We start from the raw sequence: 26,509 nt of genomic DNA, 5'->3' as shown, positions 1-26,509 counted from the left end.
AGGTGTGTGTTAAATCTTTCTGCTGTTACAGATTCTGTAGCTGTGAGGTCCAGGATCGTGAGATGGAGAAATGGGACAGGAGTGTAGGGAGGATTTTGACCTGCTGGGGAGACGGCTACTCAGCCCTCGCCCCACAGAACTCAGGCTTGGCCGTGTGGCCTGTTGAGGCCCTGCCCCTCTGGGAGCTCCTGGCTGGTGTGTCCACTGCCCCTCAACCCCAGGATGTGGAGCACACGTGACCTTGACCTGCAGCCTGACGAGGGGACCCATAGATGACCCACAGACCTGAGTGAAAGATAAGTGCTTGTTGTTTTATGCCACTGAGATGTTATGCTGTCTGCTTTGCATCCAAAGCTGACGAATACACCTGCTTTTAAAGAAGGCGTTGCCTCATTATGTCACGTCTGATTCTCTTCCCCTTGGACCAGCCCATGTGTGTCAGGTCTTCAAAGTTGTCTTCATTCTAGGGTCTCTTCTAATGTCAGAGGCGGCAGGAGATGTAAAGCTTCCATTTTTATTTTTCTGTTTCTGTTTTTTTTTATTGAGGTATAATTGATATATAATATTATATTAGTTTCAGGTGTACAACATAATGATTCGCTATTTGTACATATTGCAAGATGATCACAATGATACCACCCATCATCGTACACAGTTTCACATTTTTCTCTTCCTTTTTCTACTTATTAACAGAAGAACTTGCAATGAACTTTGTCACTGTGCCTGCAAAGGCCATAGAAAGATATTAACCAGCAATCCAGAATCTAAGTAAACTAGGCATATAAAAATAAATTGTTTTATTTTCCTTTTGCACGAGGAGTGAGGAAAACAGCGAAAAGCAGACGCACATTTAAAATGGCCACGTCACAGCTCGGGGGTGCTGGGTTTAGAGGCAGGTGCTCTACAGCTTGTGAAAGAAGCTGAGGGCACTGCTGTGGGGAATCGGGCGGTTATGGTCAGTCCCCGCCACCAAGGCTGGCCTCCCTCGCTGCCGGGCTAGGGGCACCCCCTTTTAGAGACTGCACGGAGAGTCCGAGTCCTCTGCCTGCCCGGTGGGTCCGGCCCTGGCAGTGCCAGTGGAGAGTGGGGACGGGCCCTTCGTCCCTTTGGCCTCCTCCTGCCCGGTCAGTGCGGGTTGGCATTGGTCCTCACCCACAGCACAGCAGACCCAGGAGCCCACTGTGGCTACGGGTCCCCCCTTGATCTGGTGGCAGCCCCCCTCTCTTGCCCTGAGGGGCAGCAACAGCAAGCTGGGGCGCTCTGCAACCCCTCCTTGGTTCCTGGAACTCCACCCACAATGCTGCCAACACCCCCTTGCCAGACTGTCAATCCCCCTGTGAGCGGGACACAGAGGCACTCAGGTTCTGAGACCGCAGAGACCCCTGCTAAAAAGGCAGGCATGTGCCACTGTTTTACAAAGACCCACTCCCCAAATGGTTATTAAGATGCTTTGCTTATGAGAGGTAAAATCCCTAGTCATTCAGAAAAATCTAGAATTGCAATTCCACTTACGCGTGTTTACTGAGTGTTTTTGCTGTGAGTGTCCGTCCGCCAGGCCTCACCAGGCAAACAGCTGAGGAAAATAGGCTGCCGCAAGGAGTGAAAAATCATCATAGGAACATTCATGGAGACCAACCCTAATTTCCTGCAGGTTCTGGCTAGCCGGCTTTCCCTCTTTTGTGTCAATGGCTGGGAGGGGACGTGCGGACAGTCTGTAGCACTGAAGGATACTAGGAGTCCTTTTGTTGCTTCCTACGTAGCTTCATGGGAGAAGAAGGGAGTGAGGTAGCCGTAAAAAAAAAATTAAGAAAAGCAGGTGTGACAGCAAATATAAGATAAATGCCCTTAGAGTAAGTACCATGGGGGCAGCAGACACTTTTGAAGTTCTGGGTGAAGGCCACTTACTGAAGCAGTAACATCAATAGGATAGATCTAACATAATGACACTTAGCCTAACAAACAGCTATTCAGCTACTACTAATATTCTGAGGGAGAAAAGAGCAGCCTCTGACATCTGGGAACTCATCTGATGCTCCCAGCCAGGCCACGCGTTCTGTTGGACACAGAGGCTCTCGCAGAATATCAGCCTCAGAAGAGGCCACGTGGAAACGGTGATAGAGATAAAAGCAAGGTCACCTCGCATCCCACACCCCCTTCTACCCAAAGGGGCAATGGCTGCTGTTACCAAATAGGGCTTCCTTCTCACTCTGGTCCGCCCTCTCTGCAGGTGAGAATGATTGTGATGCCCAGTCACAAAACTGCACCCAATCCAGAGCGAGCCCCGGCTTCCGGAGGTCCTCTCCAAATTCACCCCCCACTGTCCCCATCCTCGGTCCTTCCTCACAGCCTCGTCCTGAGGCGCCCCGTGGGTGCATTCTCCCTCGCTGTGATGTCATAAACCCAACTGGTTCAAATTCAGTGTGTTCCCGGTGGTCACTGGCACTGCCATCTCCAAATGTCACACTTGTGCTCCGAGGGTCCCGGCCATGGAGATTCAGACGAGGAGGAGTAATGTAAATGCTCCATCCAATAACCATTTTCTCAAGGTTGCAGTGAGCATGCAGTTCCTGGTGAGCCTTTGGCGTGGAGGGGAAAGGCCAGACGTCCTGGTCAGACAAGGCTCTTCTCCTGCCCTGGTCAGAGCCACCGAGGCTGTTCTCCACGTCCTCCTGACAGATTCTCTCCTTGACCAAACCCTGCTCAGGCTCCCTTGAACTTTTCAACCAAGTCCACTTCCACATTCCTCCCTGCATTGTCCAATTTTAGCAGGAATCCTGTTAAGTCCATTTTAACCAGAAACCCTCACCCTCAATATCTGATTATCTTCCATATCTGGTCAGGTTCCTCACCCCTTCCCACCCTGCAGGTGATGTCTGACCTCCCTGGCCTGCCTTCAGCAAGAATCTGTTAGGTCAGTTTAGCCAGAATCCCCCTTTACCCCGATGCTTCCTCTTAGTAATTTCCATCCACTGAGTTCCACCTGCTCCTTGGCTATAAACCCCCACTTGTCCACAATGAGTTCAGAGTTGTGCTGGTTTTATACTGAGGTCTTTTTCTCTATTGCAATAGCTCCTGAATAAAATCTGTTTTCACCACTTTAACTCTGTTCAGCTCTGGTTTTTCTCTGACTCTCCTTCCACTGGGCAGAGGCCTGATATGTCCTGAAGTTTATCAAGGAATTTCATAAAAGAAGGCAGTTAAAATACATTTTAAAAAACTTGATTAAAAACCAGTGTCAGGAGCTAGCTGTATCATGAAAACCCAGAACAAAATAGGTCTCTGGGTTTTACCTTTGAGTTTCCTAGGAACCACAGTGGGGGACAAAAAAAGGATCATAGAGTTTGTAAATGGAAGCAGTCAATTTTGATTGGAAGGCTTATCTCTACCACCTTCTACACTGTGTTAGAGAATGACTCCTATGTATATGTGTGGCATGTGGTGTTTGCAGGGGATCTTATCTAATCTAATCTGGTTCTCTCATTATCTAGCTGTGTGGACAGAGGTCCAGAGGGGATGTGATGTACGCAAGGGTGTAGGTGTCAGAAGTGGGATTCCTCCTATCCTGACACTGATGACCAGCTTGATCCGCTGGCCTGTTGCTTTATCCCACAGTGACTGTGGTCAGATGAAGAAGCTTGTCTCAGTCTTCAGCCTTTCCCTCCAGCTGCTGTCCCTGTGGGTGGACTCAGACTTGGGGGTGGATGTGAGGCAGGGCTCAACAGCGGGCCTTGGGCTCACCTTCGGCCATGACGTCTGCGTGCCAGCAGTGGCAGGATGGTCCCGGTCCCTCGTGGACTCCTGCCACTCCCCATGCCCTGAGCCACCCAGGGCTCTGCCACTAGGGTGGAAGCTTCTACCTGGGCCGGTGCCTAAGATCGGGCTGATGTTGGCCATGGTGGCGGGAAAGGGCTTGGTGGCCGGCAGAGGTGAGGCAGGCCGGGCAGGGCTGCCCTCCCCCAATCTCCTCCCAGAGAGGGACATCGTCAGAGTTGCCCTCCCACCTTCTTGGTGTGAGGACATGGCCCCTTCAGTGGTGGCACTGAAGTAGAGTGTGGAGCTCTCCTGCCCTTCCCCTCCACCCAGCCACCCACCTGCACCCCTCCCCTGTACCCCAGAAGCAGCCCCGTCTCCTTCCTTTGGGCTGCCCTCCTGCTGCATAGCTGACAGCTTCTGGGCAGGAGTTTTGTCATGATTATCGCTGGCAAAAGAGACGTAATTTGAAGTTTCGTCAGCCTCTGCTCTGGGGACCACTCGAAGCTCAGAGCCTTCCTCTGAGGTTACGGAGTTGTGGGGTGACGATGGGGGCTCTTGCTGGGAGGATGGGGGCTTCCTCTCCTGGTTGCAGTGTTGGCTCAACCCCCATGGAGGGGAACAAAAGAAGCCAGGATTGTCTTCTCCAAAGAGTGCGTTGATCTTCGACACATTTCCCGTTTTCAGGGCAAGCTTCACCAACAGCCAGTGGTGATGGCTGAGGAAAGAGGCCTCCCCAGCCATCTGGATTTCCATCCCAGCCTCTGGGGGACCCCACTGTGGGCTGGGGGGCTTCCCCAGGCTTGTTAGCACATCACTTTCCTCTTGGCAGGTCCCCAGGCTCTCCGGCCCCTCCCCAGCTGGACCCGAGGCCCGGGGAGGAGAGTCTCCCTCTGCTTTATCACCCCCTGCAATGCCACAGGACTTCCTTACAAAGCCCTGCCAGATGTCTGTGGATTTAGGATGTAGCAGGCTGTAATAAATGACCAGCGAGACACTGCCTGAAAAAGAAGAAGAAAAAGAGCACACGGTTATCTTCTTTGAAGTCCTGCGTCCTCGCTGTGGTTTGCAGAGTTCCAGGTTCTGGAATTTTGAGTGGAGTAATGTAATTTGGGATCCAAAACAGGACTCGTTGCAGCACCAGAACTGGATATTTGGGGGGTGTTTAAGTCTTCTCCAGCTCCCATAAGCTGCAAATGTGTCTACACTGGAAAATCTAAGAACAAAGTTTAAGTCCTGTGGATTCTATGACTTCTTCCTTGAGGGATGTTCCAGCTGAGTCCTCTAGATGTGTGTGTGTATGCGTGGGAGAGAGACAGAGAGAGGTTTGGTAGAAATGATCATTTTACTTTCAGAAAACTGGGTCAGATACTCAGAATTCAACCATCTACTCACCGGTTGATGGATTCCAAAGCGAGGGGAGGGGGAGGTAAGGAATTATTTCAAAAACAAGACCCAAGCAGAGGTTAAACATACGCATCAAAAACCTCGTATCAAGGAATTTCCATGAACAGCAACAATACTTCCTTTGTGCATAAACATCTTAATCACATTGTTGTCAGGTTCATTTATTTTGATCAGAAGTGTTGGCTAGGGCAATAATTCATTTAACAGAGCTTTCCAGTAATCCTCCCACGTTATTTCCAGCTTCCTGTTGTACTGGACCAAGCGCCTGGTTTCAGGGCGCTCGTTATAAACAGCATGAAACCTGACATAGGCGGAGGAGGAGGGGGGAGAGCATCGGAGGGGCCAGGAAATTGCAGCAAGGATGGAGCTAGAAGGAACCTAACAGACGTCCCCTTGCATCCTCTCAGAGTATCTTTGGGGGAATGGAGACAGAATTCCTATGGGATGTGACCGAGTGTTGTTTCTGCAGGGGGCATGGCTCCGGCCGTTTCTATACATCGTTCCAAGTTCTCACAGTCAGCGTGAGGGAGGTATTGTCACTCTCCTTCTACAGTGAGCCACCCGAGGCCAAGAAATGGGAGCTGACCCCCTTCCCCTCCATCCTGCAAGTCCCAGGTACACATGTGTCCAGCGAAGGTAGACTTTCCTTGAGGCTGCGTGTTTCACTGGGTTCTTGGTTGCAGCCCCAGGCTGGCATGCAGTAGGTACTCAATAAATGCTTATCAAGGGAGCTCAAGATGGCAGCCAGAGCTGCTGCTTTAAAGCCTGTGCTCCACTGACTATAATTCATGCCCCATGTTCCCACTGAGGACTCCCTCCAGCACCACAGGGAAATCAGGAGTTCAGGCTGCCCCAGGAAGCCGGGGAGAAGGACCAGCAGACCTGGCTGTTTGAGCCCCTCAGGCCTTCTGAGCCCTGGGTGCCGAGCCTCGGACCTGCCTCCCGGCTCCCTGGGCCCTGGCTCAACACCCAGAGAATGAAAACATCTTCTCCTTGGAGCAACACTGGGTGGGTACCCAGCATGGCAGCTCCCAGGAGCCCCACACATGTTAGGAGTGGTGTCAGACATCTCTTTTCCAACTAGAGCGTAAAGCAGATTGCGCGGGGGGGGGGGGGTACATTTTTACTTCCGACCCCGCTGTGCTCACAGGACTCAGTGAGAACTGGAAAATCCGAATGAGTGGTTGGGTTGCCCAACTTCACCGTCCCTTCATCCCAAGTGTCATGGTGCCCACGCCCCCAGGAAGGATTGCTTGAGCAGCAGTGCCATGTGAGAGAGCCCAGCCGCTTCATGCCTGGGCACCCTGGGCACCTACCTGCACCCTAGCGCCTGGCATATATATTATTATTTTAAAAAGGACCAACAAGTTGTCCTACAACAGGCAAATGGTTGGCACACTGAGCTTCAGCCAAACCACGGACCAGTCCTCAGCAACAAAGGAAGGGATATTGATACACACGAGGGCCCAGAAGAATTGCCAGGGAATGGTGCTCAGTGAACCAAACCAATGCCCAAAGCCACACACTGTACAATTCCAGTTGCATAACATCGTTGCAGTGACCAAATTATAGAAACGGAGGACAGGTTAGCGGTCGCCGGGGGGTTACAGAGGAGGTGGAGATAAGAGGAAATGGATATGGTTTTGAAAGAGTAAGAGAAGGGTCCTCATGGCCTCGGAAAAGTTCTCTCTGCATCTTGAATGTGTCACGTCAACATCCGGGTTCTCATGTTCTGCTTGTAGTTTTGCAGGAAGCCACCACTGGGGGGACTGGGGAGGGATGCAGGGATCTCTGCGTTCTTTCTTTCCCCTCCCTCCCTCCCTGCTACCCTTCCTTTCTTCCTTCTTTCCTTCCTTCCTTCTATTCTTTACTCTCTCTTTCAAACTCTCTCTTTCATGCACAGTTTTGAAAATTTTCCCTGTTCTTTACCGTAATACCTTCCATCCATCCTCCTAGATCCGACTCTCAAGTTATCTTCTCGGTGAATTATTTTCATGCATCTCCAGTCACATTAGCCGTCCTTGCGTCATTTCTCACTTTACCCTCTTTAAAATGTTTTTTAAAAAACATTTATTGAAGTGGAGATCTCTGTATTATTTCTGAAAACTTCGATTATCTCAAAGGTAAAAGTTTAATTTGAAAAAGAAGGGCTGACTTGGCCACCGGAATCTCTAACGAGCCTTGGTTCCTGACAACGGAGGGGTCGAGCTTAAAGGTCACCGCTGGGTCGTGGCCCTCGAATACTTGTTTTATGGCCACGTTTATGAATCCGCTCCGTCCCTGGAAGAGTCTCTTCATGTCTCCAAACGCTGGAAGCTCCGGGGCGTTTCCTCTCCCTGGTCAGTGCTAAAAGGACCCTACTCCCCGCCACCCATCCTCCTGCGTCAGGGGCCAGAGCTGCCCGGTGGTGCCTCGACTCCCACGCGCTCCCCCCCGGGACGTGGGTGGCCAGAGGCAAGGCCTTGGGGCGCGCGCGGGAGCTCAGCCCCGATTGTTGCGAACAGCGGGAGGAGCCTGTGCCCTGGACCGTGTTTCAGAAGCGCAAGGCCCCGCGTGGAACATTCGGGTGCTGTCCTGGAAGCTCTGGCAAAGGCCGCAGAATGAGGGCGCCGCCATCGCCGGGCCAGCGCGTGCTGGGGGAGGAGTGCGGGGAGGAGGCCGGCCGCAGGGCTGCGGCTTCTTTTTTTTTTTTTAATTGAACCCAGTGTTTATATTTAATTACTTTATTTATTTTTATTTATGGCTGTGCTGGGTCTTCGTTTCTGTGCGAGGGCTTTCTCCAGTTGCGACAAGCGGGGGCCACTCTTCATCGCGGTGCGCGGGCCTCTCACTATCGCGGCCTCTCTTGTTGCGGAGCACAGGCTCCAGACGCGCAGGCTCAGCAGTTGTGGCTCACGGGCCCAGTTGCTCCGCGGCATGTGGGATCTTCCCAGACCAGGGCTTGAACCCGTGTCCCCTGCATTGGCAGGCAGATTCTCAACCACTGCGCCACCAGGGAAGCCCCGGGCTGCGACTTCTGTTATTTTCCAAGTGCAGGAGAGGAGCTCACACCCGATCCGCTAAGCCGGGGCAGCGCGGTGGGCACAGCGTGGACCTTGGTGCCGTTCCCTCATCACGAGACGTAACCGATCATCTTAAACCGCCAGGCCCTGTGGCTCTGCCCCTCCCAGACCGCCTGACCTCGCGGCATCGCTTAACCTCCCCTGTGCCTCACCCCAGGCTGGGGGGAGCTCAGCCCCTGTCCTAGGGCTCTTGTCGAGATGCCGCACGTGTGTGGAGTCAGGAAGGTCCCTGCTCTGCCCCTCCGCACCCAGTGCCTCGATGCTGGGAAAAGAGCGGGAGCTTACGTCCTTGACCCCTGCCAGCGCGCCAGAGAGGGTCCCACCCCCGAGACAGCCCCTGCCTCACCAGCAGTTCCTCTGAGCACAGCCAAGCAAGGCAGACGGAGGCTGATCCGGTTTCTCCTGCCCCATGGGGGCGGCCTTGCCGCCCGCAGGGCAGGGAGCTCCCCTGGTCTCCATCCAGCTGCTTCTGAGCGCCGTTTCCTACCCTTGGAGGGAGCTCACTGTAAAGAAGCAAGTTGGGGTAGGGAGGGGGGGGCTAGGAAGGAGACGCGGGGTCTTACCGATCAGAAATCCAGACAAGACTCCGGCTACAGCCCACAGGCTGGTCCACGACGCTCCCTGGAGAAAATCCGTGGCCAGCAGCACGAGGATGGTGTTCTCAAGCAGCATAACCTAGGGCACCAGAAGGAGAGTCAGCACGCTTGGCCGGGTGCAGGCGGCCTCGGGACGCTCCCATCCCGCGATCTGCTGCAGCTCCCTTCAGGGTTGGGGGCTCCGTCCTCGTGCCCCCGGGGGCTCCCACTGCTGACCGGGCCCCCCTGGAAGCAGGGTCAGGGACGAGTGAGCCTCTCTAGCAACGGGGGATTCTCCCTGTTCTCAGTGCAACTCATTAAAATGTCTGCAGGGGGGCTTCCCTGGTGGCACAGTGGTTGGGAGTCTGCCTGCCAATGCAGGGGACACGGGTTCGAGCCCTGGTCTGCGAAGATCCCACATGCCGCGGAGCAACTAAGCCCGTGAGCCACAGCTACTGAGCCTGCGCGTCTGGAGCCCGTGCTCCGCAACAAGAGTGGCCGCGATAGTGAGAGGCCCGCGCACCACGATGAAGAGTGGCCCCTGCTCGCCGCAACTAGAGAAAGCCCTCGCACAGAAACGAAGACCCAACACAACCAAAAAAAAAATTAATTAATTAATTAAAAAAAAAAAAAGAAAGAAAGAAAAGCAATTCTGTAAAAAAAAAAAAAAAAAATTGTCTGCAGAATCATAAACGCACAGGAAATGTAAGGGAACAGCTCACAAGGCTGGGGGGTTCCCTTTGGTGAGTCACGTGGGGCTGACAGAGACTTATTTCCTACTTTATATGTTCCATATCCTCATGTTAACTGTATGCGCCTGTTGGCTTTACCATGCAATAATCAAAAGTATCTGCAGGGCTCACTGTGACACTGAATTCCAGTAAGCCAGAGTCAACACACTTTTCGTTAACAACGTCAGAATTTTTTTTTCAAATATTTACCTCTTTAAAGGTAAATCTGGCCCCTGGCCACCAGGTGGCAGCAGGGGAGGTACTCCTGCCGGCTGAACAGGGAGCCTTCCTCCCTGGCCTGAAATAAGGGCAGCTCTTACAGAAGGCTCTCCGTACCTCCCGTCCAGGCGGGCTTATTAGCTAAGGTTTCCAAAGCTAATAATTTTAAACATAAATATAAATTAATATAAAAATATTTTAATATAAAATATATCAATATAATACAAAATATATTTCTTAAAATCAGTAAATAAACGGGATGTAATTCAAAGATGATGTATTTAAAGACTGTGTAGGAGACATTTTTTAAAAACCCTGAATTGCAATACTATTTTTTTTCTTTTTTTTTTTTTTATAAATTGATTAGCACAATGCCCTGGCACTTGGTAAGTAAGTACTTTTTTTTTTTTTTTTTTTTTTTTAATTTATGGCTGTGTCGGTTCTTCGTTCTGTGCGAGGGCTTTCTCTAGTTGCGGCGAGCGGGGGCCACTCTTCATCGCGGTGTGCGGGCCTCTCACTGTCGCGGCCTCTCTTGTTGCGGAGCACAGGCTCCAGACGCGAAGGCTCAGTAGTTGTGGCTCACGGGCCCAGTTGCTCCGCGGCATGTGGGATCTTCCCGGACCGGGGCTCGAACCCGTGTCCCCTGCATCGGCAGGCAGACTCTCAACCACTGCGCCACCAGGGAAGCCCCTGCAATACTATTACGCTAAAAGTCTTCCAGGGTTTGCCATAGCCATTTACTGGCATCATTTTAACTCTAGAAAGGTCAAATAAGGAGAGAATAAAAAATGATATTAGGGGCAGCTTAAAACTCCTAAGAATACCCACCTCCCCATGCCTTAGGCTCTGGGCAGCTGTGCTTCAAGGGTCCAGCAGGTGTTATTTCGGTTCTAAATGGCGCTGCCCAGCAGCTCAGCCTGCAAAACTTGGAGATGCTCTCTCTCTACTCCTTAAATCAACCACATCTCATCAGCTGTCTGGCCCTCCTGACATATACCAACTCTTAGGTTTGTATATGTCAAAACAAAACAAAACAAAAAAACTGGTAGTGCAGACTGAAAAAAAAAAAAAATCCATCCCCTTCTTCCTGTCCTTACTGCCCTTTCACAGTTCTGAACTTGCTACTTCCTGTCAGGGCTCTACTGCAATCTCTCCTCCCCATCATTGTCGGGGTGACCCGTTTCACCTGCAGATCAGACCTTGGCATCCTCCCTAACACACCTGGAAACAGCCCCACCTCCACCCAGGGCCGCGGGTCCACTCCTTGACAACGCAGCGGTCCTCTTGACAGTGTGTCCTGACTCTCCGGTCCAGGGTCATCTTCCTACAGGCTGCCCCCTAAAGGGCTGTGACTGCTGGTGTTACGTGTCTACTCGGCTGGGTTAAGAGATGCTCAGATACCGGTAACGCGTTACTTCCGGGTGTGTCCCTGATGGTGTTTCGGGAAGAGATTAGCATTTGAATCGGTAGTCTGAGTAAAGATCACCTTCACCTGTGCAGGTGGGCTCCGTCCAATTGTTGAAGGTCCGAATAGAACAAAAAAGAGGAAGAGAGAATTCTCTTTCTCTTCTTGAGCTGAGACATCCATCTTCTCCTGTCCTTGGACACCAAGCTCCTGGTTCTTGGTCTTCTGGACTTGGACTAAGTTACCACGGGCTTCCCTGGTTCTCCAGCTTGCGGATGGCAGACCGTGGGACTTCACAGCTTCCGTAATTGCATGAGCGAATTCCTATAATAAATCTGCTCTTACGCATCCATACATATCCCATTGGTTCTGTTTGTCTGGAGAACGCTGACAAACGCAATGACTTTCCACTGACGAAGACCCTCTTCTTGACCAAACGACTCAGACAGGCTCACCTAAGCCCTCTTCTGGACGAGGCCTCAGCCTTGGCCTATAAAAACTGCAGACTCGTAGCGGAAATGATTTTGCCCACCTCTGCACATTAAGAGACCCGAACCAACACTACCATAATTTCTAACAGCTCAAGGCTGCACCCCTAGCATGATGACCCCAGCCTCTTGGGGGAGGGGGTTACCTTAGAAAGTCTGCAATTATAAACCCTTTCTCTGTTCCTTTGAAATGTACATCTTTTACCACCCAGAGCCGTCTTCTCCAGGACCTGAGGACCATCTCTCTGAAATACACACATCCCAGGAGACGACTCTCCCAGCCTGTGAGCTCCTTGCCCTAAGGTGTGTGAACACTGCCTCCTGTCGTGAAGAAACGGGAAGTGTGTTTCTCGCCCCGAAAGCGCCAACTAACACCCCAGATGGTGAGGTCACATTGACCACACCCCTTCACTCCTCGACTCTGCTCGAGCCCACACTGTCCCACGCCATTCTCCCTTTAAAATATGCAGTCGCCTCTGCATAAATTGAGGTCGGGGTCAGTCCACGCTGGACCCCTTTCCTTGTTGCAACTGACTTAATAGAATCTGTTTTCATCACCGTCAACTGGCGTCCGGGTGTGTTTAACTCGGTACCGTCCACACTGGCTTTCCTACGGCCTCCCCCGCACCCCGTGGCCTTCATTGTGCTTCTGCATCTTTGCTCCTCCACGCTTGAAACTTCCGTAGTGTCTAAGTTCTGTCTTTTCCTATTCAATCATTCTGAACTCAGTGGTCCGGTGACTAAGACAGCTGCAAAGAATTAAGCATTTGTTTCCCTTCCTTATGTAACAGCCCCTAGAACTCCTGGGACAAGGGTGTGAACGTGACAAAAACAAACAAAGAAAAGCAGCAAATGTGAAACGTCTCCTTACGTAGTCCTGCTTCTCAGGGCGCCCATGGGCATCGGCACGTGAACACGCTGCTCCGGCAAACGGACGATGGAAAAGTGACCCTCAGCTTTATTCACGGTGCGTGGGGGCGGGGCCCTGCCACACACTCAGCCCTCACCCCCCGCAGCGAGATGGGCCTTGTTACTCCCGGTTTCCAGATGTGGAAACTGAGGCTTGGCGGGGCTCTGTGACTCGTTCAGTATCACAGGTCCTCTTTGGTCTGTGGGCCCCGTGGCCTATGGGGTCACCAAGCTCTCCTAAAACCAGGGGGTGACCACGCCGCCCACCTGCTGCCGGACAGGAGCTGCACCTCCGGGCTCTTCTCTTTGTTCCCACCTCCATCCTGGAGCGCCTGCACAAGTTTTTGTATTAGTAACAGCCACGATTTGTTGGTTATTTCAGCCCAAGTTGTTTATTATTTAATCTTCTCAGGGACCCTGAAAACCAGGTAGGTCTTACATCACTGTCACAGGGACACCGAGAGGTGGGTGGCTATGTCCTGATGTGCTGATGAAAAAATAGGTCCGGAGAGTTTAAATTCTTGGCCATGTCATTTGGTGACAGTTAATGGCAGAGCCAGGGTCCCACGTAAGCCCGTCTGATTCCAAAGCGTGTGCTCCGAAGCCCTGGCTGGTCCTCTCTCCTTTGCCATTTGCAATGCAGTTCAACTTCCCCCTTCTCATCAAAAGTGTCCCTGGTCATCCCAGTGGGAAATGACACTCCTGTGAGATTCAGATGCTGTTTTCTCTGCCAGCATTTGTCCACATTCTGCCTCTTTTTAAAAATTGTTTGGGTAGAAGCTTATCTCCTCCATGGGACCAGAAGCAGCCTGCAGACAGGCATTACGTAATCTTTGTGTTTTTCACACTATCTAGGACCACAGCTGTAACTCAGTGATTGAGCTGATTAACAAGGGCATCGCGTATATGACACAGAATAGAACTGTGATTATATTTATCAGATGGGCTGACATAGAGAGTGGCTGAAAAACACCACCAAAGGCGCCACAATCCTTGCCACGGTAACTACGTGGAAACAACTGGACGTCAGGTTACTATTTTCAGAGCCCATCATCTCTGTTCAAGACTATACTTCCTTTTAGAATTTTTCCTAAAATTAAGCTATTCCTTCTTAATAGATATGTGTGCACAAGTGCACACATGCACACACACACACACACGCATGCACGCACACGTTCTACGTATACAGTAAAAGCTGGGATTAAACAAAACCGTCATCACCACTTGCCGTGTAGAATGTGGCCATCCGGCTTCGGGAAGGGCTGTCCCAGACGTTGAGGTAGCAGAGGATGTACGTGGCACCCATGAGCAGGTTGAACAGCCTCCAGTGGCAGGTGCTGTCCACGATGTCACTCTGCTGAGCCACGAGCCAGAATGTCATCACCAGCCAGTGGGCACCTGCAGAGAGCAGCCTCGGAAGTCAGGGTCCTCGGGGTGGGGGGGGGGGTTGCTGAGGGAGGAGACGGGAGGGGGTAGGGCAGGAACTCGGAAACCAGGGCGTGTAGCCCTCCTCTCTGTTCTGACTGCATCTGACCCGGCACCCAAGAAAACAAATGAAAACCCAGAAGAGATTCAAGGGGCACAGAAAACCCACACTTTCTATTTTTGCAAGTATTATCTCACTTGATCCTCATAAAGGGTAGCTGACCTAATTTGGGGATAAGCAAACAAAATCTAGCTTCAGTAACACTCACCAACTATCGCGCACTTAGGCGTTTTTAGTTCCAGAAAGTGTTTAAAGAGCCAGTGACAAAACTGATTGCTCACTGTTTTTTAATCCCTGCTCGAAGGGCTTAAAAACCTCCACATCCAAAGGAAAGATCTGTACGCAATCCACCTGTAATATTGGTTCCTATAGTTTAGGAGGAATAACGTCATACTGGAGTTTGAACTGAAATTTTTTTAAAAAATGAATTAAAAACAGCTAATGTCTTTTTAGGAACACAATTTCTTTCAAAGATTTCTGCTTTCTGCCAATAAATGTATCCATGCTTGTTCTAGGCTCAAGTCTAAATATCTCTCAGTGCTTCGTGTTCCTTCTTGTAGAGGGTGTTCCCTGATGACCGGAAGAGGTTCCTCTCTGGGCAGGGACACACAGGCCCCCTGCAGGCATCCTGCATCGTCAGGCAAACTCCCTGCCATCACTGGTCAAATCAGGTGCGGCTAGACTGAGGGCTGAGGGGGGCTTTGGATTCAGTGGACATGTCCTGTTTGAAACAGAGAAGGTGCCTAAAACTCAGCATTTGAGTAACAGGGAGGGCTTTTGGAGGCTAGGAGCCACAGCACAGTATGTACTGCACATTTCTGTATCACGTCAGGGCACGTGGGACCCTGTGCCTCCCTCCTGTTTAAGTGCCAGTTTTACTAGGGATTTTCAGCCCATGATACAGAATGTGGAGCCCTCAGCAGCTAAGGCTGTGCTCTGGAGTTGGCTGGTCCTTTGAGGGCTGGGCTGTCTGAGCTGTGGGCGCGTTTCTCCAGAGAGACCCTCCATGCGTTCCTCCTCTCCCTGGACGCTCGTGGGCTGAGTCTATTCCTCCACGTTCTTGAACTTGGGCTGGCCGAGACCGCTTCGCCAGGCAGAATACAGCAGAAGACACGCTGATCCAGTTCCGGGCCAGTTGTAAGAGGACTGGCGGTTTCCACCCCCTTTCTCTTGGGATGCTCAGCTGACATGTCCGAATCCAGAGGACTTTGCCGAAGAGAAAGGGTGGAGGAGCCCTGGGTGCCAGACGTCTGTACAGCCAGCCCAGGGGAGCCTCCCTGTGAATGCAGACACCTGCTAACCTACTGCGACGGTGTGAGGACGCCCTGGCCCAGGCAAGAACCCCCAGCGGGGCCCAGTCAGCCCTCAGAACCGGGGCTGTTGATCATGAATGGTGCTTTTAAGGCATTAAGTTTGGGGTGGTGTGTCATGCAGCAACAGATAGTCGGAACGTATGCTCAACTCACCTGCAACAACCAGAACCCAGACGCGGTACACTTGGAAGAACAGAACCAGACTCAGAACGCGGGCTCCCACCATACCCATCCTCCAGAGCAGCTGGCAGCCGAGGGCCGTCCACGGCGTGGAGAGCTGACCCGGCTTCACGGAGCCCATGGCACGAGCATAGCACACCAGGGCCCAGGACAGCATAGACCAGGAGCACAGAGCACTCATCCCTGGAAGCCAAGCGGACAGGACAACCCCGTGTTTACAGGACGTCTAACCTCCTAACAAAACCTGACTTCTCAGAGGGCGTCGTCACCTCCGTGCAAACACGCACGTCCTCCTCCGCTCTGAAGCAGTGAGGACGTGCAGGAGAGCCTTGCTCGGCTGAACACGTGGGTGCTCGTCCCCTCAGGTGGGCTGGGCTCTCCGTGTGTCCACCCTTTAAGACAAGCATTCAGTCACTGCTCCTCAAGCACCTCCGGTTTGTGACGAAGCAGATCCTAACGGCTCTGAACGTGGCATTTCATCCCAAATGCGCTCTGCCCTTCAATCCATATACAGGAGGTTTAATCAGAGAAATAAGACCAGGACATCAAATGGTTCCAGGCCCGTAGGAGACAGCCTGCGCCCTGGGGTGAGAGCCAGCAGAAGATGCACGTTTGCCGGGGCCTGAGTTGCTCTGTTTCCATGGCTCTCGAGGTGTGTTGCTCAGGCTGCAGACTTAGTCCCGTGAGAAACAGACACGCTGATTTCACAAGCGGCAGCACGTGGCACCTTCCCAACGTGCTTTCAGGCTCATCTGACTCTCTGCAATTTCTGTCCCATGGACTGAGCCCCACGAGGGAAGCCGACCCCCGGGAACTCATCGCCCCAAACAAAAGCCAGTATTAACCATTCCCTTGGGCTGCCCTAATTCTCCCAAACAGGAAATCTTAGGTTGCCGGGTTTTGCTAAATAAGGCGTTTCCTTCTGTCCCCCTTGAGAAGTCGGACGGTCTGAGGCCAGTGGTAGGAGACACTCACCCGGCACGATACCAGTGAAGTCCGAGGCGAGAAAGACGTATGTTTGAAGCAGCAGGTGGGGCCCGACCTGCAGCAGGGCTTCCAGGAGGCGCAGGGCCGACAGGTCGGCCTCCTGCATCCGCAGCTGGCCCCAGGGGGAGGCCTCCCCTTCCCTCCGGAGAACAGGGGCCACGGCGTCCCAGTGCCTGAGGAAGAGGAGAGCCCGGGACTCAGAACCACACCGTGATAGCTTATGCAGGAACCCCCTTCTCTGGCTTATCGTGTAGAGACCGATAGCTTTCCAGGGGTTAACCGATCGCATCTACACCCCAAGTGCCTGAGCTCTGACCCCAGAGTGAAGGTGGCACGTCTGTCCCAAGCTGCAGCAGGTGACTTTGCCCAGCAAGGCCCAGCCCGTGGAACACACTCTGCCCACATGTGGAAGGGGTGGTAGGTCGTGGAAGGGGTGGTAGGCCGGGAGCCTGGACCACACAGGTTTGCTGCGGACTCTCTCTGAGCCCTGCAAAGTTTGGAGCTAACCCTGAGCTACCTCCCCGGCCCCAGGGCCTCTTGGGATGGGAATTAATCCGCTGCCGCCGGACAGCAGGAAGGGCAGGGCGCCATCGTGGGGTGTGCAAGGGCGGGCCGCCCTGGCTGTAGGGACACACATCCAGGAAAAGGAGTCAGTGCGACGGAAGAAAAAGGAGGAAACGTGCCTGTTTCATTCTGCTTCCCAAAAACCCACCCTAGAAACCTTTCTGATGCTTCCATCTTACGAAAGCCGTCTGGAGGTGCCATGGGTCGCTGTCCCGCGCCCCCAGGAGGGTCGTGCACGTATAAAAACGACACCGTTCCCCCCGCACGTGTGGGCTCTGGGGACTTCGGGTTTTCACAGCGGTTTCCCACTCACGCGCCCAGAAGCAGGAACACCGTGATCCCTACACCTGCCTGCAGCAGGGGCAGGCGTGCCTGCCAAGTCCATGTGCAATTGCGAACTTCTGTCCAAGTTCAGAAAAACTGGGAATCATTTTAATTTACCGACTCCTGAAAGAGAGCTGGGTGCGCCTTTCAAGTTACCCCGAACGCCCCCTCCCTCTGATCTCCGGCCAACATTTCTACGGCCAGAGCAGAAGGGGGTCCTCTTTGAAATGGCTTTGTTCAGGGTACAGAGGGCCCAGGAAAGACACTTAAGAAAGACAGCTTTCCTCTTTCATGATTTGGATCCTGGAGTGAACTGATTTCTTACTGAGTCTTTGAAGCCGTGATCTCTGACCCAAATATAATGTTAAGAAAAAGCATATGGGGCTTCCCTGGTGGTGCAGTGGTTAAGAATCCGCCTGCCAATGCAGGGGACACGGGTTCGAGCCCTGGTCCGGGAGGATCCCATATGCCACGGAGCAGCTAAGCCCGTGCGTCACAACTACTGAGCCTGAGCTCTAGAGCCCGCAAGCCACAACTACTGAAGCCCACGTGCTACAACTACTGAAGCCTGTGCTCTGCAACAAGAGAAGCCATGGCAATGAGAAGCCCGTGCACCGTGACGAAGAGTAGCCCCCCCCTCGCCGCAACTAGAGAAAGCCTGCACACAGCAACGAAGACCCAACGCAGCCAAAAATAAATAAATTTATTAAAAACAAAAAGCATATGAAGCTGAATACGGTAGCTTCCCTTTCAGTCCTGAATCCTCCATTGTGGGGACGTGCCAATCTCCCCTCCTACCCTCCCAGCCGCCTCCATTCATTCCACGGGCATCCTTACTGGGCTGATCCCACCTGCTGGAGACGGCAGAGGGTGCAAACGAAATTGAAGACCTTCTCCGGAAGCCCAAGATTCCGTTGTGGAAAGAAAGCCATACACACGCGAAAGGTTTTAAGCAGGAAGAAAGACGTGTGAAAATGAGAGAGGCTGAAGGGGTCCCGGGGAGAGAGGAAAACATGTTCCGGGAAAGGAGGCACGGGCATACTCAGGACAGGGACAAAGTCTGAGGGAGCACGGTGGCATCGGGGGGGCGGGAGGAGGGCCCCTGAAACAGCGGTCCGCCCTGGGGCTGGACAGCGGAGGCCTCTTCTGGCCCAGCTGAGGAGTTGGGTGTCCCTTCTGGACCAGTGGGAAATGGAGAACCAGTGCGAATGCGATTCACCTGGTTTTCTGAATCGCGCTTCTGGAACCTGCTGCGGGGGGAGGGACTCAGGCTGAGATCACTGGTTAGGGGGGTTCGGGGGGCCCAGGTGAAAGTGGAGGTACGGGGCGGGCAGTGGGGGGAGGAGGGCAGAGGTGGGAGTGGATGGTCTCCTTCCAGGTCCTCGCCAGCTCCTGCCCGGATTTCTGGCCGCCTGCCTGGCCCCTGGACTCCCCCTTCTCAGTTCCTTTCCTGTGCTGTCTCTAAGGGCCTTGCCTGACCAGGTTATTCCTTTACTTAAACCTTTCCAGTGGCTCTCCAACCCCTTACCTGGCGGACAAGTTCCTTCACGGTCCAGCCCACTCTGTCTCCGCCCACACTGCTCGTGTCCAGAAAATCCTCAGCCTGCACTCACAGCACAGCAGACTTCTAGTTTTCCAAAACCACCACTGGCAGCGCCTCTTTCTGCATCAGCTTTGCTGTTTCCTGGGTCACAAGTGCCTCCCCCTCCCACGTGCATCAGAGTCCGCCTCATCCTTCAGCCCTCACACGACGGCTCCTGTGTCCGGACGGCGGTTCCAATCGTGAGCGGCATCAGTCACCAGGTGGGCTGTTTAAAGACATCTTGCCCGGCCCCAGGCCTAGAATTTCTGATTAAACAGACGCGTTTGGAGAATTATGAGGAGTTTGCCGCGATGCCATGTGGGTCCCGGTGAAGCTCGAGAATTGCATTTTTAACGAGTTTCGGATGATGAAGACGTCGGTCCAGGGATGCACTGTGGCAAACCTTGGGGCTCCCAGCATCCTGTGAACATCTCCCTCTTCTTCTAATTCACTGTTCCAGCTTTGTTCCCAATTTGGCCTCAGACTGTGTCTTAATCACGTGTCTCCAGCCCCTTTGTTCACACAAGGTTAGTAAACATGAACGAATAAATACCGAGCATATTGAGCTGTGTTAATGATGGTCTAAGATTTCTAGTTGCACTAAGAACAACATACACTAAAAATTGACATTTGTTAACACGTTTAATTAAACTAACTTGGTCTTTGGAATGATGTTTCCCCGCAAGCTCCATTGAACAGCTTAAATAAAAAACCAAACTTATCCGCTTCACCGGGAATAGTCTATTGTAGCCACACAAGGTGAAGAATTAGTGACACCTCTCTCCATCTTAACACTTTATGGTGACGTGAAAGCTGAGACAGAGAACAGTTGAGGTTTCCGCTAGGACTGTACATTTTTTTCAACTTTTTAAAATTGCGGTAAAATGCACGTAACATAAAACGTACCATCTTTACCGTTTTATGGGTACAGTTCAGTGATATTAATAATTTAAATTTCGTAATTTAATAGATTATTGACAATTTGCAATAATTCATAATGGTGTGCAACCATCACCACCATCGTCCTCTGTAACTCTTTTCATCTTGTAAAACTGAATGAAACTCTGTCCCCATTAAACAATAAGTCCCCGTTCCCTCCTCCCTCGGCCCCTGGCACCCCCCATCCTACTTTCTGTCTCTATGAACTTGACTCTATGAGCTTGACTACTCTAGGTGCTGCATGAAAGTGGAATTATATATTTGTCTTATTGCATGGCTTACTGCATCATGTCCTCCAGATTCATCCACGTTGTAGCATATTACAGAATTTCATTCTTTCTTTCCATTGATGTACAGACCACATTTTGCTTATCCATTCATCTGTTAATAGACACTTGGGTTGCTTCATGTTTTGGCTACTGTGAGTAATGCTGCTAGGAACATGGGTGTACAAAGATCTCTTCCAGACCCTGCTTTCAACTTGTTTGGATATATATCCAGAAGTGGAATTGCTGCATTATATTGTACGTCCATGTTTAATTTTTTGAGGAACTACCATTCTGTTTTCCACAGTGGCTGCACCATTTTACATTTCCACCGACAGTGTGCAAGGGTTCCAATTTCTCCCCATCCTTGCCAACACTTGTTTCCTGGGGGATTTTTTTGTTTTTTAAAAAATTTATTTATTTTTGGCTGTGTTGGGTCTTCGTTGCTGCGCGCGAGCTTTCTCTAGTTGCGGCGAGCGGGGGCTGCTCTTCCTTGCGGTGTGCGGGCTTCTCATTGCGGTGGCTTCTCTTGTTGTGGAGCACGGGCTCTAGGCGTGAGGGCTTCAGTAGTTGTGGCACGTGGGCTCTAGAGCGCAGGCTCAGTAGTTGTGGCGCATGGGCTTAGTTGCACCACAGCATGTGGGATCTTCCCGGACCAGGGCTCGAACCCCTGTCCCCTGCATTGGCAGGCGGATTCTTAACCACTGTGGCACCAGGGAAGCCCTACGTTTATATTTTAAGTCCTTGCATTTTTTACAAGCCACTTCATGAGGTTTGTGTTTAATTGGTTTTTTTTGTTGTTAGTAGATTCTTCTGCATTATGTTATGATCCCTTTTAAAATGCTATTTGTATAGGATTGTGCAAACAGAATTGTTTTGGCTCCTCCTACAGGTGCTTTAGCTGAACTGCAGTTTCTTGAGCGGCTTCTTTGCTGGCCCTGATTGGGAATCAGTCTTGCAAAATTCCGTGTGGATGTGCTGAAAGACACTCCATTACCCAGTGTCTTCTTTGTGAAAGCCCAATAAGCTGGTTGCAGGATAAGGAATAGATTTCTTGTTTTCTACTTTAACTTTCAAAGTTTTCTTCTAAGGAAATAGATTTCCATTTGTTTGGTTTATTTTCTATCACAGAAGTATTGCAAACCATGTAGCTTCTTATGCTTGTTGCAAAACTGACAAAATTGACAAAAAAGACAAATTTGTGGTTCACCGTGAGCAAGAGTAATTGTGCATTTTTTTTTTTTAACATCTTTATTGGAGTAATTGTGCATTCTGGCATTATCTTCTTTCCCAACATTCCCTTCCGTTTCCTGACTTTTCTCACTTCTTTTCTTTTCTCTTGCCTTTTCTTTTTGTCCTTTTAAATTATACATATATATTTTTAGTCGCCTTAACTTTTTTTTTTGGTCGCACTGAGCAGCATATGGGATCTTAGTTCCCTGACCAGGGATCGAACCTGTGTCCCCTGCAGTGGGAGCGCAGTCTTAAACACTGCACTGCCAGGGAAGTCCCATTAACTTCTTTTTTTAAATAAGAAGAGATATAGATGACTAGTTGTTTTTCCTAATTTCTAATTTTCCTGTCTCTCTTCATTTACCCATTTTAGTTTTTTAAAAAAATATATTTAGTATTCATGGCATCATCTGAGAAACTTGGGGAAGATGAGTGGGGGTCAGTGTTGGACACCAGCATGGAAGTGGATACGTGCGAGCCTGACGCTGCCCCATCTCTGAAGAAGGCACTGGATCAAAGGGGACCAAGGGTCCCCACGGAGCCCCAGAAGACAGATTTATCTGACAGTTATTCAGGAGGCTTCTCTCAAGTGACTGGCCCTGACTTCAATCTTCTTTTGAGCTATGACATGTTTGCTTAGGGGAGAGCTGATTCATTTTTTTTCAATAGGTGCTCTGTCCTTGAGGTCGCACACTTGATGACTATAACGTACCACGTGGTCCCTGGAAGGACCTGAGCCCTTAATGGTTTTCGTACCAAGTTGGGCACACAGAAGGGTCAGCACATGTGGGTAGCGCCCAGTACAGGCTCCGATCCTCCCTGAGTCCAACGGGAAAGCCACCTCTGCTCTCTCCCCACTGGTCAGAGTCCTATCGTGTCAGAGGAACCACATGGCTTGAACACAAAGGCTCAGCTTTAGGCAAAATTGCTGTAGTTGAAAATGCTTCTGGTGCCTTTGGAGATGTAGGGTTCCAGCTCCGAGGGGCCCAGAGAAATTCGGGTGGTTGGGCGATGTCTTTATCAGAAGTACCCTCTGCCTCCAAGCTGAGATTCAGTCCCTCCTCAGAGGCAGCTGGGAAATCAGAAAACTCACTTCAGCGCCTCCAAAGAAAGCCTTGGGCATGGCTTGAAGGCATAAACCACGCAAAACAGCCAGCAGCACAGCCCGAGGTCTGGGACTTGGCCGTGACTCCTGGACAGCCTTCCTATCCTCAGCGACTACAAGTTCATGTACTCTTGAGCCGGAGGGCTTCACCCATCTGATCTCCCAAGTTTCTCCCTTTTAAAATTCCTGGCAACTCTATGGGATTATGAGGCAGCTGAGAGCTGAAATGTGCCCCAGTGTAAGCTCACTGCCGCATCTGCCCTGACCCTCCAGGAATCCAGGTATCCCAGGGAAAATAACACCTTACCGGCACTGGTGGACCAAAGGCGAGCCGGCTGAGCGCTGGGCCTGTCCAGGATGCCTTTTTATGGAAAAATTTGGCCCTGGCACCCAAATGGCTTCTCCTTGCAATAAAAGCTTAATGCAAATGTTACCAGGCCGACCCCACTGCTGAGTCTGCTTAAATCTGTGTCACCCTCCTGGAGTGAGGGAGTAGGGGTTTACACGGACCGGCCCTAACTGAGTCACTTTCCATGGCTCTAAAGGCGAGACCAACTGAATTAAACAAGAGCACATAGGATTTGGCCCAAGTCAAGAAAAAGCTTTTGAAGGGTCACGGCTCCTTCTGGTAGGAGCCCCTTGAGGATGCTCAAGGAAGTTCAGGCTGGGCGAGGTGACCAATATCAGAGCAGATGTTCAAAGAGGTGGCTTCGAACATTCTCCCAAGCCTGCACTCTTGTGACCCTAAGGATGGAATACGTATGCGCAGAAGAACCCTCCTATCCCACGTGTGGAATCACGCTTCAGGGCTGAAAGGGGCTGCCTTACCGCTTCCACACGCCCAGCTGGAGGAGGTGTAGCACCACCAACGAGCAGTGACTTTGATGTCCATCTTCTCGGAACCAAAGGTAGCTCAGGCCCTGGACCAAGAAGCCAGGCAGTAGCACAGAGAGGGCCAGCCACCCCCAGAGGAGCCGGCCTGTGGTGAAGTAGTAAACCACGGTGCAGAGGCCTGGGGACCAGAGGAAGGACCAGAGCGTTAGTGGAAGGCAGGAAGGAGCCTGGGCAACCAGCCAACACTGTGTCCCTACAGCCAGCAGTGCTGCCTGCTACGCCTAGCCTGGAGTGGGCAGAGCCTGCGGGCAGTCTAGACCGGAATGAGGTTGAACGAAAGCGCCAGAGCTTCCCAAAGGATCCCAAAGGCCCAGACACCATGGCTGTATAAAGGGACTGTTGGATCGCATAGGACAGCATGCAAAAAAAAACACCTGGCACTTAGTATGTGCTCAAAAATGTAAACCCTCCTCTCTGGGGACGGCTTCATTTATTTTATTTTTGAGGGTTGTAGGATAGGGTCAGGGAATGGAAAGAGCTTGATAAATCTAGGTTAGGATCTGCCCTCCCTGATGAGTGACAATAGAGGTGGGTGCTTACCTCTGTCCAGTACTAGTAGGTGCTCGGGGCTCACAGTAATTGTTTTACAGGACTATTGCTTGCGTTTCCCAGGGTTAGAGTTTAACGTGGATTTATGGGCACATAAAGCTGTGAACTGCAGCGGGAAGAGAGCACCGCCCCAGGTACAGACGGGAACCCTGCAGGTTCCCAGAGAAGCCAGGGTTTGGGCACCCATTCCTTGGTGTCCAGGCTCTGTCCCTTGCTCTAATCACCCGGCACACAAGGCAAACCAGGAGCCCCAGGCACAAGAAGCCTCTGGGGGAGTCACGCCCTGCCCAGTCTGAGGAACGCTGAGGCCCAGGCGTTCCTAGCTGGGAGGGAAGGAGGAGGCCACGTCCGCGGGGCCACCTGGGGTGGGTGCCGAGACCCGGGGTCCTGTCTCATCTTAGCCCTGCTCGGTGGCGGCGCTGGACCCCGGAGCTCTGGAGCCGGTCTCAACCTGGGACCTCCTCTGGGCGCCTCTAAAACCTCATGGCGGGGACGACCCCGGGGGACCTTCGCGGACCGCGGCTCGAACAAGGGACCCGCCGACACGGCGCGGGGGCAACTCCCTCCCAGGATAAAGTGCAGAGCCAGCGCCCGCCGGGGTCCCCAAGTGCCTGCGAGCTGGGGAGTGGCGAGGAACGCTGGGGGGGGTCTGGATGCTGAAGCCCCATTAATTCCACTCCCCCCAACCCCTCCCCCCATCTGCGGGGGCCCCGCGAGGAAGAAGCGGCTGCAGGGAGCCGGGCGGCAGCGGGCGGAGGCCTCCGCTCCGGCACCGAAGGAGTTACAAGTTCAAACTGGAAAGGCGCTGTACCGCGCCGCCTGCTCGCCCCGCCCCGGCCGGCGGACCGCGCTCCCCACGCGCCCAGGGCGCCCCGCGCCGGCCGCCTCCGGCCCGGCTGTAGACGGTCCTCCCTCCAGAGCTCCGCGGAAGCCGAGCCCAGTCCCACCACAGCCTGGCCCCGAGCGGTTTCCCCCGCCGCCCAGACCCCCAGGCCGGCCGGGTAGTGGGGAGAGCAGGGCGCCCCCAGGCCCGCGTGCAGCGCCTCGGGCACCTGCAGCACTTTGCCGCGTCCCGGAGGCCTTTCTGGAGGGAAGGGGGGGGGGCACATGTGCCGAGACTCCTGCAGGGGATCACGCACCCGCTGGAGGGGGGTGGGGAGGATCGTGCATCCGCCGCGGAGGGACCTCAGATACACCGGGACCATGCATGCAAGGGGGAGGGGGGAGGATCGTGCATCCGCCGCGGAGGGGCCTCAGATACACCGGGACCATGCATGCAAGGGGGAGGGGGGAGGATCGTGCATCCGCCGCGGAGGAACCTCAGATGCCGGGGGACCATGCATGCGGGGGCGGAGGGGAGAGAATTGTGCATCCGCCGCGGAGGGACCTCAGATACACCGGGACCATGCATGCGGGGGCGGAGGGGAGAGAATTGTGCATCCGCCGCGGAGGGACCTCAGATACACCGGGACCATGCATGCAAGGGGGAGGGAGGAGGATCGTGCATCCGCCGCGGAGGGACCTCAGATACACCGGGACCATGCATGCAAGGGGGAGGGGGGAGGATCGTGCATCCGCCGCGGAGGGACCTCAGATACACCGGGACCATGCATGCAAGGGGGAGGGGGGAGGATCGTGCATCCGCCGCGGAGGGGCCTCAGATACACCGGGACCATGCATGCAAGGGGGAGGGGGGAGGATCGTGCATCCGCCGCGGAGGAACCTCAGATGCCGGGGGACCATGCATGCGGGGGCGGAGGGGAGAGAATTGTGCATCCGCCGCGGAGGGACCTCAGATACACCGGGACCATGCATGCGGGGGCGGAGGGGAGAGAATTGTGCATCCGCCGCGGAGGGACCTCAGATACACCGGGACCATGCATGCAAGGGGGAGGGGGGAGGATCGTGCATCCGCCGCGGAGGGACCTCAGATACACCGGGACCATGCATGCAAGGGGGAGGGGGGAGGATCGTGCATCCGCCGCGGAGGGACCTCAGATACACCGGGACCATGCATGCAAGGGGGAGGGGGGAGGATCGTGCATCCGCCGCGGAGGGGCCTCAGATACACCGGGACCATGCATGCAAGGGGGAGGGGGGAGGATCGTGCATCCGCCGCGGAGGGACCTCAGATACACCGGGACCATGCATGCAAGGGGGAGGGGGGAGGATCGTGCATCCGCCGCGGAGGGGCCTCAGATGCCGGGGGACCATGCATGCGGGGGCGGAGGGGGCGCGGCACTCATCCTCGGGGGGCAATCATGCATCCCCGGGAGGGTCGTGCATTCGCGGGGATCTACTAGGGACCGGGCGGGTGGGGTGCCACCGTGCGTGCACTGGCGCGCAGTGCTGGGTGCAGACGGGGAGAGGCCGCCGCCGTGGCCGGGGTGGCGTGTGGGTCCCCGGGCGTCAGGGTGGGTCGGAGGGGTGAGCGTGGCCTGCCCCGCACTCACGCGCGCTCTGCTCGGCCGCCAGCAGCAGGGCGGAGAGGCCCAGGACCCCCGCGTGCATCCTCCGCGCCCGCCGCGCCGCTGGCCTGCC

General features: G+C 53.2%; 1 protein-coding gene across 2 annotated transcripts; it reads right to left on the bottom strand.

Annotated features, from left to right (window-relative positions):
• Positions 1–549: 549 nt before the first annotated feature.
• On the bottom strand, positions 550–26,509 carry XKR5 (XK related 5). 2 transcript variants are annotated; one of them, XM_059909268.1, is made up of 7 exons: positions 26,422–26,509; positions 23,354–23,537; positions 16,501–16,685; positions 15,499–15,708; positions 13,775–13,944; positions 8,783–8,894; positions 550–4,751 (listed from the first exon to the last, which is right to left on the bottom strand). In XM_059909268.1, exons 1-7 carry the CDS (start codon positions 26,477–26,479, stop codon positions 3,622–3,624), a joined length of 2,049 nt encoding a protein of 682 aa, XP_059765251.1. In that variant the 5' UTR covers positions 26,480–26,509; the 3' UTR covers positions 550–3,621. The 2 variants fall into 2 exon arrangements, with proteins under 2 accessions (XP_059765251.1, XP_059765252.1); XM_059909269.1 differs by lacking the exon at positions 23,354–23,537 and having other exon boundaries at positions 26,422–26,478.

Source organism: Balaenoptera ricei, chromosome 21, assembly GCF_028023285.1.
Source record: "Balaenoptera ricei isolate mBalRic1 chromosome 21, mBalRic1.hap2, whole genome shotgun sequence".
NCBI lineage: Eukaryota > Metazoa > Chordata > Mammalia > Artiodactyla > Balaenopteridae > Balaenoptera > Balaenoptera ricei.
Note: the sequence above shows the minus strand (reverse complement) of the source record. Positions and strands in the feature narration are given on the sequence as shown.

What these genes read in the sequence shown, in the direction of transcription:
- XKR5 (XM_059909268.1), bottom strand. Translation starts at nt 26,479, where the DNA reads ATGCACGCGGGGGTCCTGGGCCTCTCCGCCCTGCTGCTGGCGGCCGAG. An exon ending in CAGCTGGGCGTGTGGAAGCG is followed by an intron (nt 16,686 to 23,353) that starts GTAAGGCAGCCC and finishes CCTCTTCCTCAG; the next exon opens with GCACTGGGACGCCGTGGCCC. An exon ending in CTTGTCTGGATTTCTGATCG is followed by an intron (nt 4,752 to 8,782) that starts GTAAGACCCCGC and finishes CTTCTTTTTCAG; the next exon opens with GCAGTGTCTCGCTGGTCATT.